General features: G+C 42.3%; 1 protein-coding gene across 4 annotated transcripts in view; it reads right to left on the bottom strand.

Moving 5' to 3' along the window:
* IGF2BP2 (insulin like growth factor 2 mRNA binding protein 2) overlaps positions 1-15,361 on the bottom strand; it is a 170,916-nt gene that overhangs the window by 39,648 nt on the left and 115,907 nt on the right. For 3 of the 4 annotated variants that reach the window (XM_060198554.1, XM_060198555.1, XM_007519779.3), the window contains 2 exons: positions 5,944-5,992; positions 4,632-4,683 (listed from right to left, as the gene is read on the bottom strand). Coding sequence is in view for 1 of the 4 variants with exons in the window: in XM_007519779.3 (XP_007519841.1) it covers positions 4,632-4,683; positions 5,944-5,992 (101 nt within the window). In the remaining 3 variants the exon portion in view is untranslated. The remainder of the gene's footprint in view (positions 1-4,631; positions 4,684-5,943; positions 5,993-15,361) is intronic. The other variant, XM_060198556.1, reaches the window with a different exon arrangement.

Raw genomic sequence — 15,361 nt, 5'->3', positions numbered from 1 at the left:
TTCCTTTGAAACTGAAAAGAGTCAACTGTACAGCCACATTTTATGTTCAGTTTTTGTACAATTCAGCTACATTTTAATTTATTTTATAGACACTTTTGTGTGTATACATGTATATGCAGGTTATTTGTGTATTGTTGTAATGCCTACATAAAAGTAAATGTGCCGTGCTTTTTGCCTAACCCTTCCCTACTTGACAAATGAGTCGTTTCTATTCTAAATAGTGTTGCTAAGAATAACTTCGATTACAGTCACTTGATTTGTGTTCTTCTGAATTAATTACCTTTTTGTAAAAAAAAAAATCACTGAAGAATAATAACTAGGCAAAAGAACATGATTTTTAAGATGTACTTTCAAAGCACTCTCTTACAAGTTTATATCACTAATAAGGTATGGGTTTTCATTATAATTTGCATTTATTTGTTTTTTTAAGTTGTTTGCATCAGATTTGATTTACCTATTTATTTTTCTTGCCCTTTAAAGCTTCTTCTTCTTCTTCTTCTTTTTTTTTTTTGGACAGGACAGAAATTGAGAGGAGGAGAAAGAAAAACACCTGCAGCACTGTCCCACCTGCTCACAGAGCTTCCCCCATGTGGGTGGGGACTGAGGGCTTGAACCTGGGTCCTTGCACATGGGAAACATGTGTGCTCAACCAGATATGCCACCACCCTGCCCCACATTTATTTTTTAACTGACTGGATATATGCATAAAATAAGAGAATATTTTAAAGTCTTCATTCACTAACAAGGATGAAGCATTTACTATTTTTGTTTCCCTTTGACTGAACTTCTCGGACTATTCGTGTAAGTTGGGCCTAGTAACGGTGTGTTATAAAGAAAAGCTGTAATTTCAATTCACTTGACTGAAGGAGAGAATTCACAAACTAGTTAAAAAGAGATTAACTGGGAGTCGGGTAGTAGCGCAGCGGGTTAATCACAGGTGGCGCAAAGCGCAAGGACTGGTGTAAGGATCCCGGTTCGAGCCCCCAACTCCCCACCTGCAGGGAAGTTGCTTCACAGGCAGTGAAGCAGGTCTGCAGATGTCTATCTTTCTCTCCCCCTCTCTGTCTTCCCCTTCTCTCTCTATTTCTTTCTGTCCTATCCAACAACAACAACATCAATAACAATGACAATAATAACTACAACAATAAAAGAACAAGGGCAACAAAAGGGAATAAATAAATATTTTTTAAAAACCTCCAGCAAAAAAAGAGAGAGAGATTAATCTTGTGAGTTGATTTATCTGGGCTCATAAATGCTTGCCCCTCCTTCCAAAGTCATAATTTCAAAGTAAATTCAAATATGGAGATAAAAAATATCAAGATAAAATTCTCTCAATCCACCCAATAAGCTTATTGCAAAAATGTTGATTTTTCAAAAACAAGTATATGTATCTCAAACCCTCCCCTTAAAACACTTAATCTGCGGGAGTTGGATGGTAGCACAGCAGGTTAAGCTCAAGGACCGGCATAAGGATCCCGGTTTGAGCCCCCAGCTCCCCACCTGCAGGGGAGTCTCCTCACAAGCGGTGAAGCAGGTCTGCAGGTGTCTATCTTTCTCTCCCCCTCTCTGTCTTCCCCTCCTCTCTCCATTTCTCTCTGTCCTATCCAACAACGACGACATCAATAACAACAATAACTACAACAACAAAAAACAACAAGGGCAACAAAAGAGAATAAATAAATAAATATTTTTTAAAAGTTTTTTTTTTTTAAAAAACACTTAATCTGTTAGGAGACAAGGAGTCTCCATATAATATCATGTCAAAGATAATTCAAGAAAACCACAATAAAACTGCTTGTGAAAGATCTAGTAAAGTGGTCTGGGAGGTGGCGCAGTGGATTAAAGCATTGGACTCGCAAGCATAAGGTCTTGAGTTCAATCCCCGGCAGTGAATGTACCAGAGTGAATGTGTGGTTCTTTCTCTCTATCTCCTCCTATCATCCTGATTAATAAATAAATAAAATATTTTTAAAAAGAAAGAAATAAAGATCTAATAAAATCATATAGTGCGGGGAGTCGGGCTGTAGCGCAGCGGGTTAAGCGCAGGTGGCGCAAAGCACAAGGACCCGCATAAGGATCCCGGTTCCAGCCCCCGGCTCCCCACCTGCAGGGGAGTCGCTTCAAAGGCGGTGAAGCAGGTCTGCAGGTGTCTATCTTTCTCTCCTCCTTTCTGTCTTCCCCTCCTCTCTCCATTTCTCTCTGTCCTATCCAACAACGACAACAACAATAATAACTACAACAATAAAACAACAAGGGCAACAAAAGGGAATAAATAAATAAAATAAATATTTTTTTAAAATCATATAGTGCAAGAATTCTTCCTTTTATTTTGGTTGCAAGGGTTACCACTGGGGCTCGTTGCTACACAGCTCTACCACATGGCTCCGAGGCTCGTGAAGCTTCCCGGCTGCAGATGCTCCCAAGTAGTGGCTGGAGGTTCAAACCTGGGTCCTCATAGGTGCTAACCTGTGTGCTCTATTGAGTGAGCCATGTCCCAAACCCAGTGCAAATATGGATTCTTAATCTTGGACCTATGGTGGAGATTCAGGGGTTCTAAGCTCACCATCCCCCCAATTGACAGATAAAGTGAATTTTTCTGGTATGTAATCTCCTCTGTGAGACTCTCAAAAAGGTGAGAAAGGAAAAGAGAAAGGAAAAAAAAAGAGAGTCAAAAATAATATTTAGGGGATGGGTGATGGCGCAGCTCACCTGGTTGAAATTTTAAAAATATTTATTTTCCCTTTTGTTACCCTTGTTTTTTTATTGTTGTTGTTATTGATGTCGTCGTTGTAGGATACGTCAGAGAGAAATGAAGAGAGATGAGGAAGACAGAGAGGGAGAGAAAGACACAGCTGCAGACCTACTTCACCGCCAGTGAAGGGACTCCCCTGCAGGTGGGGAGCCGTGGGCTCGAACCAGGATCCTTAGGCCAGTCCTTGAACTTTCACCACGTGCACTTAACCCGCTGTGCTACCACCAGACTCCCAACTTTTTTTTTCCCCTCTCCAGAGTTATTACTGGGGCTCAGTGCCTGCACTATGAATCCACTGCTCCTGGAGGCTATCTTTTTTCCGTTGTTATTGTTACTGTTGTTATTGTTGTTGTTGTTGTTGTTGGATAGGACAGAGAGAAACTGAGAGGAGGGGAAGGCAGAGAGTGGGAAAGATGGACACCTGCAGACCTGCTTCACTGCTTGTGAAGCGACTCACCTGCAGGTAGGGAGTCTGGGGCTCGAACCAGAGTCCTGGAGCCAGTCCCTGCACTTTGTGCTATGTGTGCGTAACCCGGTGTGCCACTATGTGTGTCCAACTCCCCGTAGGACTTTTTTAAAGCTATACAGCGCAATCAGTTTCAGGTACTGTCTTTTCAAAATCGCAGCATTTCATGTTTCAAAAGCTAAATATAGGGCAGCAGGAAGAACTCTGTGTATTTCTGTGCATTCACAACACTGCTCCTAAAACAGCGGCTCTTTGGGAGTCGGGTTGTAGCACAGCGGGTTAAGCGCAGGTGGCACAAAGTACAAGGACCGGCGTAAGGATCCCGGTTCCAGCCCCCGGCTCCCCACCTGCAGGGGAGTCGCTTCACAGGCGGTGAAGTAGGTCTGCAGGTGTCTATCTTTCTCTCCTCCTCTCTGTCTTCCCTCCTCTCTCCATTTCTCTCTGTCCTATCCAACAACGACAACAACAATAATAACTACAACAATAAAACAACAAGGGCAACAAAAGGGAATAAATAAATTAAATAAATATTTTAAAAAACAGCGGCTCTTAAAGTTAGGTATGCACAAAATTCACTTGGGGTACACTTCTGCAAATGCAGGTTTATGAGCTCTCTATGAAAGAGTCCTCCTTTGTAGCTGCGGAGAGCCTTAGTATCTGCTCTCTCACCAGCACTAGGACATTCTGGGGTTGGAACCCTGCTCACTGAGAAACAAAGTGCAAGACATTAGGAATCTATTTTTCTTGGCCAGAAAGAGGAAGGCAGGAATAGTTAAAATCCAATTTCCTACTAGTGACTTAAACTCACTCAGTGTTTGCTAGTGCTTGAAAAGTGTACAGAGCAAGGCGGGGGGTGGGTGGGTAGGTAGCATAGTGGTTAGGCAGAGATTCTCATGCCTGAGGCGACGAGGTCCCAGGTTCAATCCCCCACCCCCACCCCCGCACCACCATAAGCCAGAGCTGAGCAGGGCTCTGGTGTTTCTCTCTGTGTCTTTCTCTCTCTGCATCTCTCTCAAAAATAAAATAAATAAAAAACTTTTTTTAAAAAAAAGTGTGGTCCGGGAGGTGGCGCAGTGAATACAATTGGACTCTCAAGTATGAGGTCCTGAGTTCAATCCCCGGCAGCACAGGTACCAAAGTGATGTCTGGTTCTCTCTCTCCTCCTATCTTTCTCATGAATGAATAAACAAATAAATAATCTTTTTTAAAAAGTGTACAGAGCATAAGAAAATTATATTCCTTTAAAAAATATATCCTATCATATGGGGGGGAAAGGGTCTCTCACATAGATAGGCAAACATGTACCCTAGGAAGAAATACTCCAGAGTAATTTCTCCCTGGAGTTAACCCAGCCTATAAAAAAGAACCTCCGTCCCTCTCAAAATTCAGTAGGCATGTTTCTTCACTTATTACCTTGTTCCACATTTTCCACTGTCCCATATTGAGCCAAAAGTCCATCCAACACCTGAAACAAAATGCTTCATTGTCAGAATGGGAAGGCAAGTCTGTGCTCATACAGTAATATCTCCCAGCAGATAGACTAAAGCAATCCAAACACAGGGCCAGGGGCAATCTACCTAAACTGATAACTGAAGTCCTTCATAAAAAGTCAGATATGAATAAACATATGGGATTTTCATTGTTCATTGCCTCCTGAGTAATATGATCACTGTGGTGACAAAGCAAAATTTCAGAACCGTAGTCAGTGTTAACAGTGGCATCCACCACAACGGTTGGAAACAATTTACTGCTCTCAAAAGGAGACGGGTCTCATTTCAGAGTAAAATGCAAGGATCACTACTCCCGGGAAGATAAACCAGTCTACCTTCTGTGTTTCTAGGGACTTCTTTATTTTACATGATTGATGAGACGATATGTTCACTTGTAATTTTCCATAATAGAAAGGCTTTTTTAAGTAATGAAAAATGTTAAACAAAGCATATAGTTTCCTTAAGGCTGTTCTGATTTTGGGGGTGGGAAATAAAACAAGAGTCGGTTTGTTTTTAAGCAGCTCAATGGTACAGCTCCTTATAATCTATTTTTCTACTGTAGCAATCCTTCAGAAGGTTTATTACCCTCAAAATATATTTATTGGTTTCTTACAGTAATTGATTCAAAATAAACAAAAGCTGCTCAAACTATAAAAGAAATTTCAACTTTTATTGGTTTGTTATTCATCCATATATTTTTTTTTCAAAATCTTAAGTTTGTAAAGATGAAAACTGTAAAAGAAGATGACAGAACCATGAGATAAAAATCACAAATCAGGCATGCATTTTCTTTAATAATTTGCTGGTTGATGCTTAGAAAAACAAAAAAGACTGGGGAAGATAGCATAATAATGGTTAGCAAAGAGACTTCCATGCCTGAGACTTTGAAGTCCCAGGTTCAATCCCCTGCACCATCATAAACTAGAGCTGAGCAGTGCTCTGGGGGGGGGGGGGGGGGGGAGAGGGAGGGAGGCAGAGAGAGAGAGAGATCAAAGTACATGCATCTTGCACAACAAAGGGGACAAATTGAACCCCCTAATTCATGACAGATTATGCACACTGTGGTACTGAAAGAGAAAGAAATAGAACCGAGAAGCTTTGTGAGAAAAGTCTGAAAGTCTCTAATCCCTAATATGAAAGGAAATTAAAAAGTAAGAAAATGTCATGGCAACCTATTAAAAGGGAAGGTGAGGAAAGAGGGCAGGAAGACAGTAAGACAGAAATGTCTGGCTTACCTCCCACTGCAGGTGAGGAGGGATGTTTCGAATCTGAATTTTCCTGCTCCTGTAAAAATACAAGTACAAACTGTTAACACTTTCTTCAAGATACAAACTTTAACCAAAAGGGGGGGGGGTCAGATGGTGGCACACCTGGTTGATCGCACATATTACAGTGCGCAGGGACTCAGGTTTGAGGCCCTGGACCCCACTTGCAGAGGGAAAGCTTCATGAGTGGTGAAGCAGGGCTGCAAGTGTCTCTCTATCTTCCTCCCCTCCCCTCTAGATTTCTGGCTGTCTATATCCAATAAATAAAGATAATTAAAACAATTTAAAGAGAGAGAAACGTTCAATTCACTTTCTCACTGACCACTGAGGAGTCAGTAAAAGATTCTGATGATGAATTGTGAGTTTTTATGATACAAAATGTCATAAAGTCTCAGTTATTTGGGGGAGAAAATAAAGAATAAATCTAAGAGGTCTGAACAAGCTAAAAGGACTAAATAAAGGTGTGTTTTTCAATTTCCTACCAAGGCAGTTAGAATTTAAATTGTATTATGGGTTCTAATTACAAAATTACCACCTTCCTCCTCAAAACGCATGGTGTTCCGACAACTGAGCCTACCACAAAAGGTACCTAGACTCGAATATGGTAAGCAAAGTCACATATGTAGTAGTAAAAAAAAAAATCAGATTATAAAGCACAAAGACCGGCATGAGGATCCTGGTTCAAGCCCCTGGCTCCCTACCTGCAGGGGAGTCACTTCACAGGTGGTGAAGCAGGTCTGCACGTGTCTGTCTTTCTCTCTCCCTCTGTCTTTCCCTCCTCTCTCCATTTCTCTCTGTCCTATCCAACAATGACGACAACAATAACAACAACAATAATAACTACAACAACAATGAAAAGCAGCAAGGGCAACAAAAAGGAAATAAATAAATAAATAAATAAATAAATAAATAAATAAATAGAAGATCTGATGATGCACTCACCCCAACAATGCAAGACTTTCTTTTTAAAATTCTACATGTTTTAAGGGGGCCAGGTGGTGGCACACCTGGTTGAGTGCACATATTACAATGCACAAGGACCCGGGTTCAAGCCCCTGGTCCCCACCTGCAGTGGGAAAGCTTCATGAGTGGTGAAGCAGGGCTGCAGGTGTCTCTCTGTCTGTCTCCCTCTCTATCACCCCCTTCCCTCTTGATTTCTGGCTGTCTCTATCCAATAAATAAAGATAGTTAAAAAAAAAAAAAGTAAAAATAAATAAATAAATAAAATTCTACATGTTTTATTCCTTAATGTATAATACAGTCATGACTCAAAATTAGAATATTGTAAAAATATTTGCTATGAATAGTAACAATATTACATCCATCCACACTCTTTCTCTCCACAAACACTCATTTGTTGTTTGTGTCCTTCTGTTTCTTTATGCAAATATAAACGCACATAAGGTTCTGGCCCTGACAAAAGACAACAAGAAGAAGTGACAGACCCAGAAAGATCTTCAGGAGGCCAGCAGTTGAGAAGGACAAGATGCAGGGGGTATGCAGGGTATGCAAGCATTTCTACGAGAGGATGGGGAAACGGGAATTTAGATTTGCAGAAAGGAGCAGTGTCTCCTTTCAAGTATAGACAGATAGTAGTAGAAATAATAGTTAACCCATATCTACAACCTCAGGAGAGCTGCTGTGACTTCCAATGGAGGGAATGGGGGTCCAGAATTCTGGTAATGGGAACAGAAAGGAGGTGTAGCCCCCTGTTATTTTGTAAATCAATAATAAATCACAATTTATAATTTAAGAAGGAGGAGAAGGAGGAAAGGGGGAGGGGGAGGAGGAGGAAGGGCAGAGGAGAAGTGTCTTCTTGCCGGGGTACCTGATCAGTTCGCCTCCTTAGCCTCTGGAAAGAACATCTTCGTGTCCTTCAAAGTTCAGCTCAGACATGTTCACACTTGCAGAAAGGTTCCAGGCAGGACTATTTCCTTCTCAGCTTTTGTAACATCTGATTCTAATTATTCCTCCGGGGTCTCTGTCCTAAGGGTGCACCACCCCCTACCCTCGCTGGATGGCGACTTCCTAAAGGAATGGATCCTTGCTTTCTAGTTGCCTGTTCAGCATGGGCTGGAGATGGGAGGAGAGGAAGGGGAAGGGGAGGGAAAGGGAGGGGACAGGAGAAGCAGAAACACACCTGGAGGTCAGGGTTGGGGAAAGCACTCCTGGCCCCATCCAGAAAGGCTATTTCTCCTTTGCCAGGTAGTTAAGATGAGAGGAGAAAGGTACAGTTGTTGTTGTTTGTCTTTTTCCAAGGAGGAGGAGAAGAAAGAGAAACCTGTGGGGGGGGGGGGGGGGGAGGTGGTCGGGGTCGGGCGGTGGCATACCCAGTTAAGTGCACACATTATAGTGCCCGAGGACCCAGCTTGGAGCCCCTGCTCCCCATCTAGTGGGGGGGGGGTTGTTTCCTAAGCAGTGATACAGGTCTGCAGGTGTCTGTCTCTCAATCTCCTCCTCCACTCAATTTCTCTCTGTCCAATAAAATAAAATAGATGGGGCACGGGGGGGGGGGGGGGGGGGGAGGCAAAAAGATGGCACAGGAAGCAGAGGGTTCACATTGCCAGCACTGAGCCCAGCAACAACCCCAGTGTCAATTAAAAAAGAATAAATTAATAATTTAAAATGAGAGAGAGGGTAAGGGGCAGGGGACTATCTTCATGAAATTACAAGATAGCAATATTAAAAAGATCCATCTCAACATTTTTAGAGTTTAAGTAGGGTCACAGTTTTTAACAACCCAATAAAGAAGATTACAGAAACTTAAACAGAATCTGAACACTTATTTTCTATCACTCTACTGGTTTCTTTAAAATGTTTTCTTTTTCTTTTTTTGCCTCCAGCATTTTCACTGGGGCTTGGTGCCTGCGCTACAAATCCAGTGCTCCTAGAGGCCATCATTTCCCCCCATTTTTGTTGCCCTTGTTGTTGTTGTTATTATTATTACTATTGTTGGTGTTGTTGAATAAGACAGAAAGAAATCAAGAAAAGAGGGAAAGACAGAGCAGGACAGAAAGACACCTACAGACCTGCTTCACTGTTTGTGAAGCGACCCCACCCTGCAGGTGGGGAGCCAGGGGCTTGAATCGAGGTCCTTACTAGGGTCCTTGTGTGCAGGCCATGTGCACTTAACCCGCTGTGCTACTACCCAGCCCCCTAAAATGTTATTTTTTAAAGAAATAAATAATATAATCTTTATACAGTATTTTTTTTTCCAGAGCATTCCTCAGCTCTAGCTTATGGTGGTGTGGAGGATTGAAATTGGGACTCTGGAGTCTCAGGCATGAGAGTCTCTTTGCATAACTATCATGTTACGTACCCCTGCCTACACAGTACTTTTTTTTTTTTTGGCCTCTAGAGTTATTGCTGGGGCTTGGTGCCTGCACTACGAATCCACTGCTCCTGGAGGCCATCGTTCCCATTTTGTTGCTGTTGTTGTCATTACTGTTGTCAATGCTGTTGTTGAATAGGGCAGGGGTAGGGAGAGAAAGACAGACACCTGCAGACCTACTTCACCACTTGTGAAGCGACACCCCCTGCAGGTGGGGAGCCGGGGGCTCGAACCAGGATCCTTGCACTTTGCGCCGCGTGTGCTTAACCTGCTGTGCTACTGCCTGGCCCCCTATAGTATTTTTTATATATATTTATTTATTTTCCCTTTTGTTGCCCTTGTTGTTTTTCATTGTTGTGGTTATTATTGTTATTGATGTCGTTGTTAGATAGGACAGAGAGAAATGGAGAGAGATGGGGAAGACAGAGGGGGAGAGAAAGACAGACACCTGCAGACCTGCTTTACCATCTGTGAAGCGACTCCCCTGCAGGTGGGGAGCCGGGGGCTCGAACCAGTGTCCTCACGCTGGTCCTTGTGCTTTGCATCACGTGCACTTAACTCGCTGCGTGCGCTACCCCTATAGTATTTTTTAAGTAGTTGGCTTAGAACAAAAGAAATAGTGTTTGTGATTCAATTTTTTTTAATTTTTTTATATATATATTTTAAATATTTATTTATTTATTCCCTTTTGTTACCCTTGTTGTTTTATTGTTGTAGTTATTATTGTTGTTGTCGTTGTTGGATAGGACAGAGAGAAATGGAGAGAGGAGGAGAAGACAGAGAGGAGGAGAGAAAGATAGACACCTGCAGACCTGCCTCACCGCCTGTGAAGCGACTCCCCTGCAGGTGGGGAGCCGGGGTTCGAACCGGGATCCTTATGCGGGTCCTTGTGCTTTGCGCCACCTGCGCTTAACCCGCTGCGCTACAGCCCAACTCCCTGTGATTCAATTTATATCACAACCCACACCTATAGTCAAAACTTATTTCATTCCTCCCCCTTTCTGCCTTATTACTGAAAGTTTTGTGTTAGAACGTTCTAAGGTTACTCTTACACAACTTTTGGAGATAAAAGATCATTTCATGAAGTTTACTATGAATGAAAAGTCTGGCACAATGAAGTAGAAGCTTGTAAATTTTCTACAGATATATATGAGTGTTGGCATAGGATGGTGAAATAGACTAATTAATTGTTTCCAAGGAATTCCATTGAGGTCACAAACCACTAGATCAAAGCTTGTGTTTCCACTACATAAAAACAGCTCTAGGCCCTAATTCAGATGTTGGTTAATTAGTATTGAGTGATACTCCACTTGTTATTGTGACTTTGATCTAAAGAACTCTGTAAAGTCTACATCCACATTTTAGCTCACATACATGTTTTTTTTTTAATTTTTTAAATTCCCCACCTACAGGGGAATCGCTTCACAAGTGGTGAAGCAGGTCTGCAGGTGTCTGTCTTTCTCTCCCCCTCTGTCTTCCCCTCCTCCCTCCATTTCTCTCTGTCCTATCCAACAATGACAACATCAATAACAACTACAGCAATAAAACAAGGGCAACAAAAGGGAATAAATATTTTTAAATTCTTTTAATTATCTTTATTTATTTATTGAACAGAGACAGCCAGAAATCTAGAGGGGTGGGGGAGGTAGAAAGGGAGAGAGACAGAGAGACACCTGCAGCCCTGCTTCACCACTCACAAAGCTTTCCTCCAGCAGGTGGGGACTGAGGGCTTGAACCCCGTTCCTTGTGCATTGTAACCTGTGCGCTCAACCAGGTGTGCCACCACCCGGCCCCCATATACACGTTTAAAAGGTACAGGCTTTAGCATCAAGTCAGAGAAACTCAAGACATGTCATGCTTAGCGGAAAACATTTATTTGCATCATCTTGACTTAGTGGAAATACCCTTTCTAACTCCAGTGGTCTAGGTAACTGGAAAGAGTGAGACTTCAAGTGAAGGGGTCCAGGTGGTGGGTCACCAGGATGACAGGACTTATGTTACTGAAGTTACACAGTGATTCACCACATGATTGATTCTCCGCAAATCTGAACACTGATGCTCTACCACTCTACTGGTTTCTTTAAAACAAGTTATTTGAAAGAAAAAAAACAACATAATCCTTATACACAGCTCAGGAGATCTTGTAGGGGCAAAAAACCAAAATCGATCCTTTCTGCACCTAGTCTTAGCCTCCCAGCTTCTGATGCCAGCTTTATCAAATTATTCTGTAAGTATATTTTATTTATTTTTTTTTATATTTATTTATTCCCTTTTGTTGCCCTTGTTTTATTGTAGTTATTGTTGCCGTTGTTGGATAGGACAGAGAGAAATGGAGAGAGGAGGGGAAGACAGAGAGGGGGAGAGAAAGATAGACACCTACAGACCTGCTTCACCGCCTGTGAAGCAACTCTCCAGCAGGTGGGGGGGGGGGGGCCTGGAACTGGGATCCTTACGCCGGTCCTTGCACTTTGCGCCACGTGCCTTTAACCCGCTGCGCCACCACCCGACCCCTTCCTTCAGCATTTATTGTGATAAGGAGAGACACCAAAGCACTGATGCCGCACTCACAAATTTCCCTTGGTGCTGTGCGTGATGCTCCCACGTGGTGCTGGGGATCAAGCCTAGGGCTCAAGCAGGGCCAACCATGCATTATTCATTAGGGACATTAAGTCATCTCCTGGGTTCTATATTATTCTTTCTGTCACTTGATGGCGGGGGTTAATGGTTTACAGTACAGTTGTTGACACTACATTATTTCTTTTTAACATCTGGATTCACACTTGTGAATGAGGTGGGTGGTGGCACACCTGGTTGCGCTCACACATCACCCTTGTGAATGTCCCATAATTTATTTGGCCTCCTACTAACATACATGGGTTTTTTTGTTTGTTTGTTTTTTGTTTTTGTTTTTTTGCCACCAGGGTTATTGCTGGGACCATCTCCCCTTTATTCCCTATTTTGTTATATTATCTTTATTTATTTATTGGATACAGACAGCCTGAAATTGAGAGGGATGGAGATGATAGAGAGGGTGAGACAGACATCTTCAGCACTGCTTCACCACTTATGAAGCTTCCCCCTACAGGTGGGGACTGGGGGCTCGAACCTGGGTCCTTAAGCACTGTAACGTGTAACATTTTTATTAGATAGGACAGACATAAACTGTCTGATGGGGGATAGGGAGAGAGAAAGAGAGACACCTGCAGACCTGCTTCACCAAGGAGCAGGGACTCAAACCAAGTTGGATACAACAAATGATGCATGGGAAAAATTGGTCTATAGGGTCTGGCCTCAAGATGATTAGGAAATGTCCCTAAGATTTTAGTGGAGTCTAAGTTAGCCTCGAGCCTTACTCCATTTACTTGTTTGATGATTCTAATACCCCCACACCTATGGACATCTAATCTTTGATAAGAAGGCCCAAAGTATTAAATGGAGAATGGAAGCTCTCTTCAATAAATGGTGCTGGGGAAACTGGGTTGAAACATGCAGAAAAATGAAACTGAACCACTTTATCTCACCAGAAACAAAAGTTATCTCCAAATGCATCAAGGAACTGGATGTCAGATCAGAAACTATCAAATACTTAGAGGAAAACATTGGTGGAACACTTTCCCACCAAAACCTCAAGGACATCTTTGATGAAACAAACCCAACTACAAGGAAGACTAAAACAAAAACAAATCAATGGGACTACATCAAATTGAAAAGCATTTGCACAGCCAAAGAAACTATCACACAAAGAGATCCCTCACAGAATGGGAGATCTTCACATGCCATACATCAGACAAGAGACTAATAACCAAAATATACAAAGAGCTCAGCAAACTTAGCAACAAAAAAGCAAATGACCCCATCCAAAAGTGGGCAGAGGATATGAACAGAACATTCACTACAGAAGAGATCCAAAAGGCTAACAAACACATAAAAAATTGCTCCAGGTCACTGATTGTTAGAGAAATGCAAACAAAAACAACATTGAGATACCACTTCACCCCTGTGAGAATGACATACATCAAAAAGGACAGCAGCAACAAATGCTGGAGAGGCTGTGGGGACAGAGGAACCCTTCTGCACTGCTGGTGGGAATGTAAATTGGTCCAGCCTCTCTGGAGAGCAGTCTGGAAAACTCTCACAAGGCTAGACATGGACCTTCCATATGACCTAGTAATTCCTCTCCTGGGGATATACCCCAAGGATTCCAACCAAAAAGATACCCAACCAAAAAGATATGTCTACACCTATGTTCACAGCAGCACAATTCATAATAGCTAAAACCTGGAAGCAAACCAGGTGCCCAACAATAGATGAGTGGCTGAGAAAGCTGTGGTATATATACACAATGGAATACTACGCAGCTATTAAGAACAATGAACCCACCTTCTCTGACCCATCTTGGATGGAGCTAGAAGGAATTATGTTAAATGAGCTAAGTCAGAAAGATAAAGACGAGTATGGGATGATCCTACTCATCAACAGAAGTGGAGAAAGAAGAACAGAAAGGGAAACTCAAAGCAGAATTTGACTGAGTATGGAGTAGAACATCAAAGTAAAAACCCTGGGTTGAGGTTGAGGGTGGATGTTCTGCTTAACAGGGCAGGCGGTGGGGGGGAGGGATGGGGTGGGATGGGATGGGATGGGATGGGATGGGATGGGATGGGATGGGGTGGGGTGGGGTGGGGTGGGGTGGGGTGGGGTGGGGTGGGGTGGGATGGGGTGGGGTGGGATGGGGTAGGATGGAATGGGATGGAGTGGGATGGGATGGGACACAAGTCTTTTGGTGGTGAGAATGGTGTTCATATACACTCCTATTAATTCATAGTCATATAAATCACTATTTAATTAATATGAGGGGGAAAATTGATTGAATGTCTCAAACTTTTTAAATGATGATTCTAATAAAGGTTGTCAAGAGACAACAATTGTCTTTTAGTTAATACATATATTTTTGCCAGGATATCTCTAGGCCAATTGTATACTTTTTTCCTTCTAAAGATTATCAAAGGGTGACAATAATGCTGATGTTGTCAGAAGAGATTAGGAGATATCTTACTTTCTTTTGTGTAGTTAGTTGAGTAGATAGAGTGATTGAGGGAAGTGAAGTACAAGGTATGAGGAGGGTGTCTAAGCCTGAAAATATTTCTTTTAAATAAAATAAAAACAAAGTCAGTAGGGCTATAAGAGGGAGCTTATCCCATGGCTGCAGAGGTTATGTCACCTGGGACGTGGTGGACAGACTGTTAGGTGAGGCATTAGGACAGTTGGGCAGGACACACAACTATGGTAGGTGATTCCACTTCGCTGAGGCCATACGACCTCTTTCTAAGATCTTCTTCAGTGTCAAGAGTTGTCCAGATCTGCCTGCTACCTTCCCAGAAGAACATGACGGATATCACTCCCTCTTATAGAAATGTGTACAAGCACTAAATTGTCCGGGGGGGGGGGGGGGGAGCCTTTGAAGGAAAGAAAATTTCTGTGTGAGTAGTTTATTCTCAGAATAAGACTCAGGAGTTTTATAATCTTTCAATGGCACAGATAGATAGACAGATTTTAATCTGTGAGCCAAGAAAAATAGTTTGTAAAGGCTAGAAGAAAAGAACCCCATGGCTAAGAACTTGTAAAAACATCTCTAACAATCAAAAGTTCTAAGAGAAATTAGAGTGTGAGCCAGCAGGATTTCAAGAGGTGGAGAGTGAGCTCTGAAACAGCAGAGAATTAACTGGCAAAAGGCAAACTAGTACAGAATGCAATTGCAGGTGATAACAGATATGAATTCAAGCAACACCTGAAGTCAGCAGAGGACAAGCAAACACATTTTTTTTTGTACTAGACCTACACTGATAGGATAGACTACCCTACCATTATAATATTTTCTGGAATGGAAGTAAGAACCACTGAAATTCACTCATGTTTATAAGGCTGAAAACACAGATCCTGTGAGTTAGAGAGAGGCATGAATGAGAATGAACAGAAGTGACATCTTCATTCCCTTCACTGACAGCTTTGTACCATGCCAGGCAAGTGCAACTGGGAGATGCAGATAAATAACTCATATCA

This window comes from Erinaceus europaeus, chromosome 9 (genome assembly GCF_950295315.1).
Source record: "Erinaceus europaeus chromosome 9, mEriEur2.1, whole genome shotgun sequence".
Classification (NCBI taxonomy): Eukaryota; Metazoa; Chordata; class Mammalia; order Eulipotyphla; family Erinaceidae; genus Erinaceus; species Erinaceus europaeus.
Note: the sequence above shows the minus strand (reverse complement) of the source record. Positions and strands in the feature narration are given on the sequence as shown.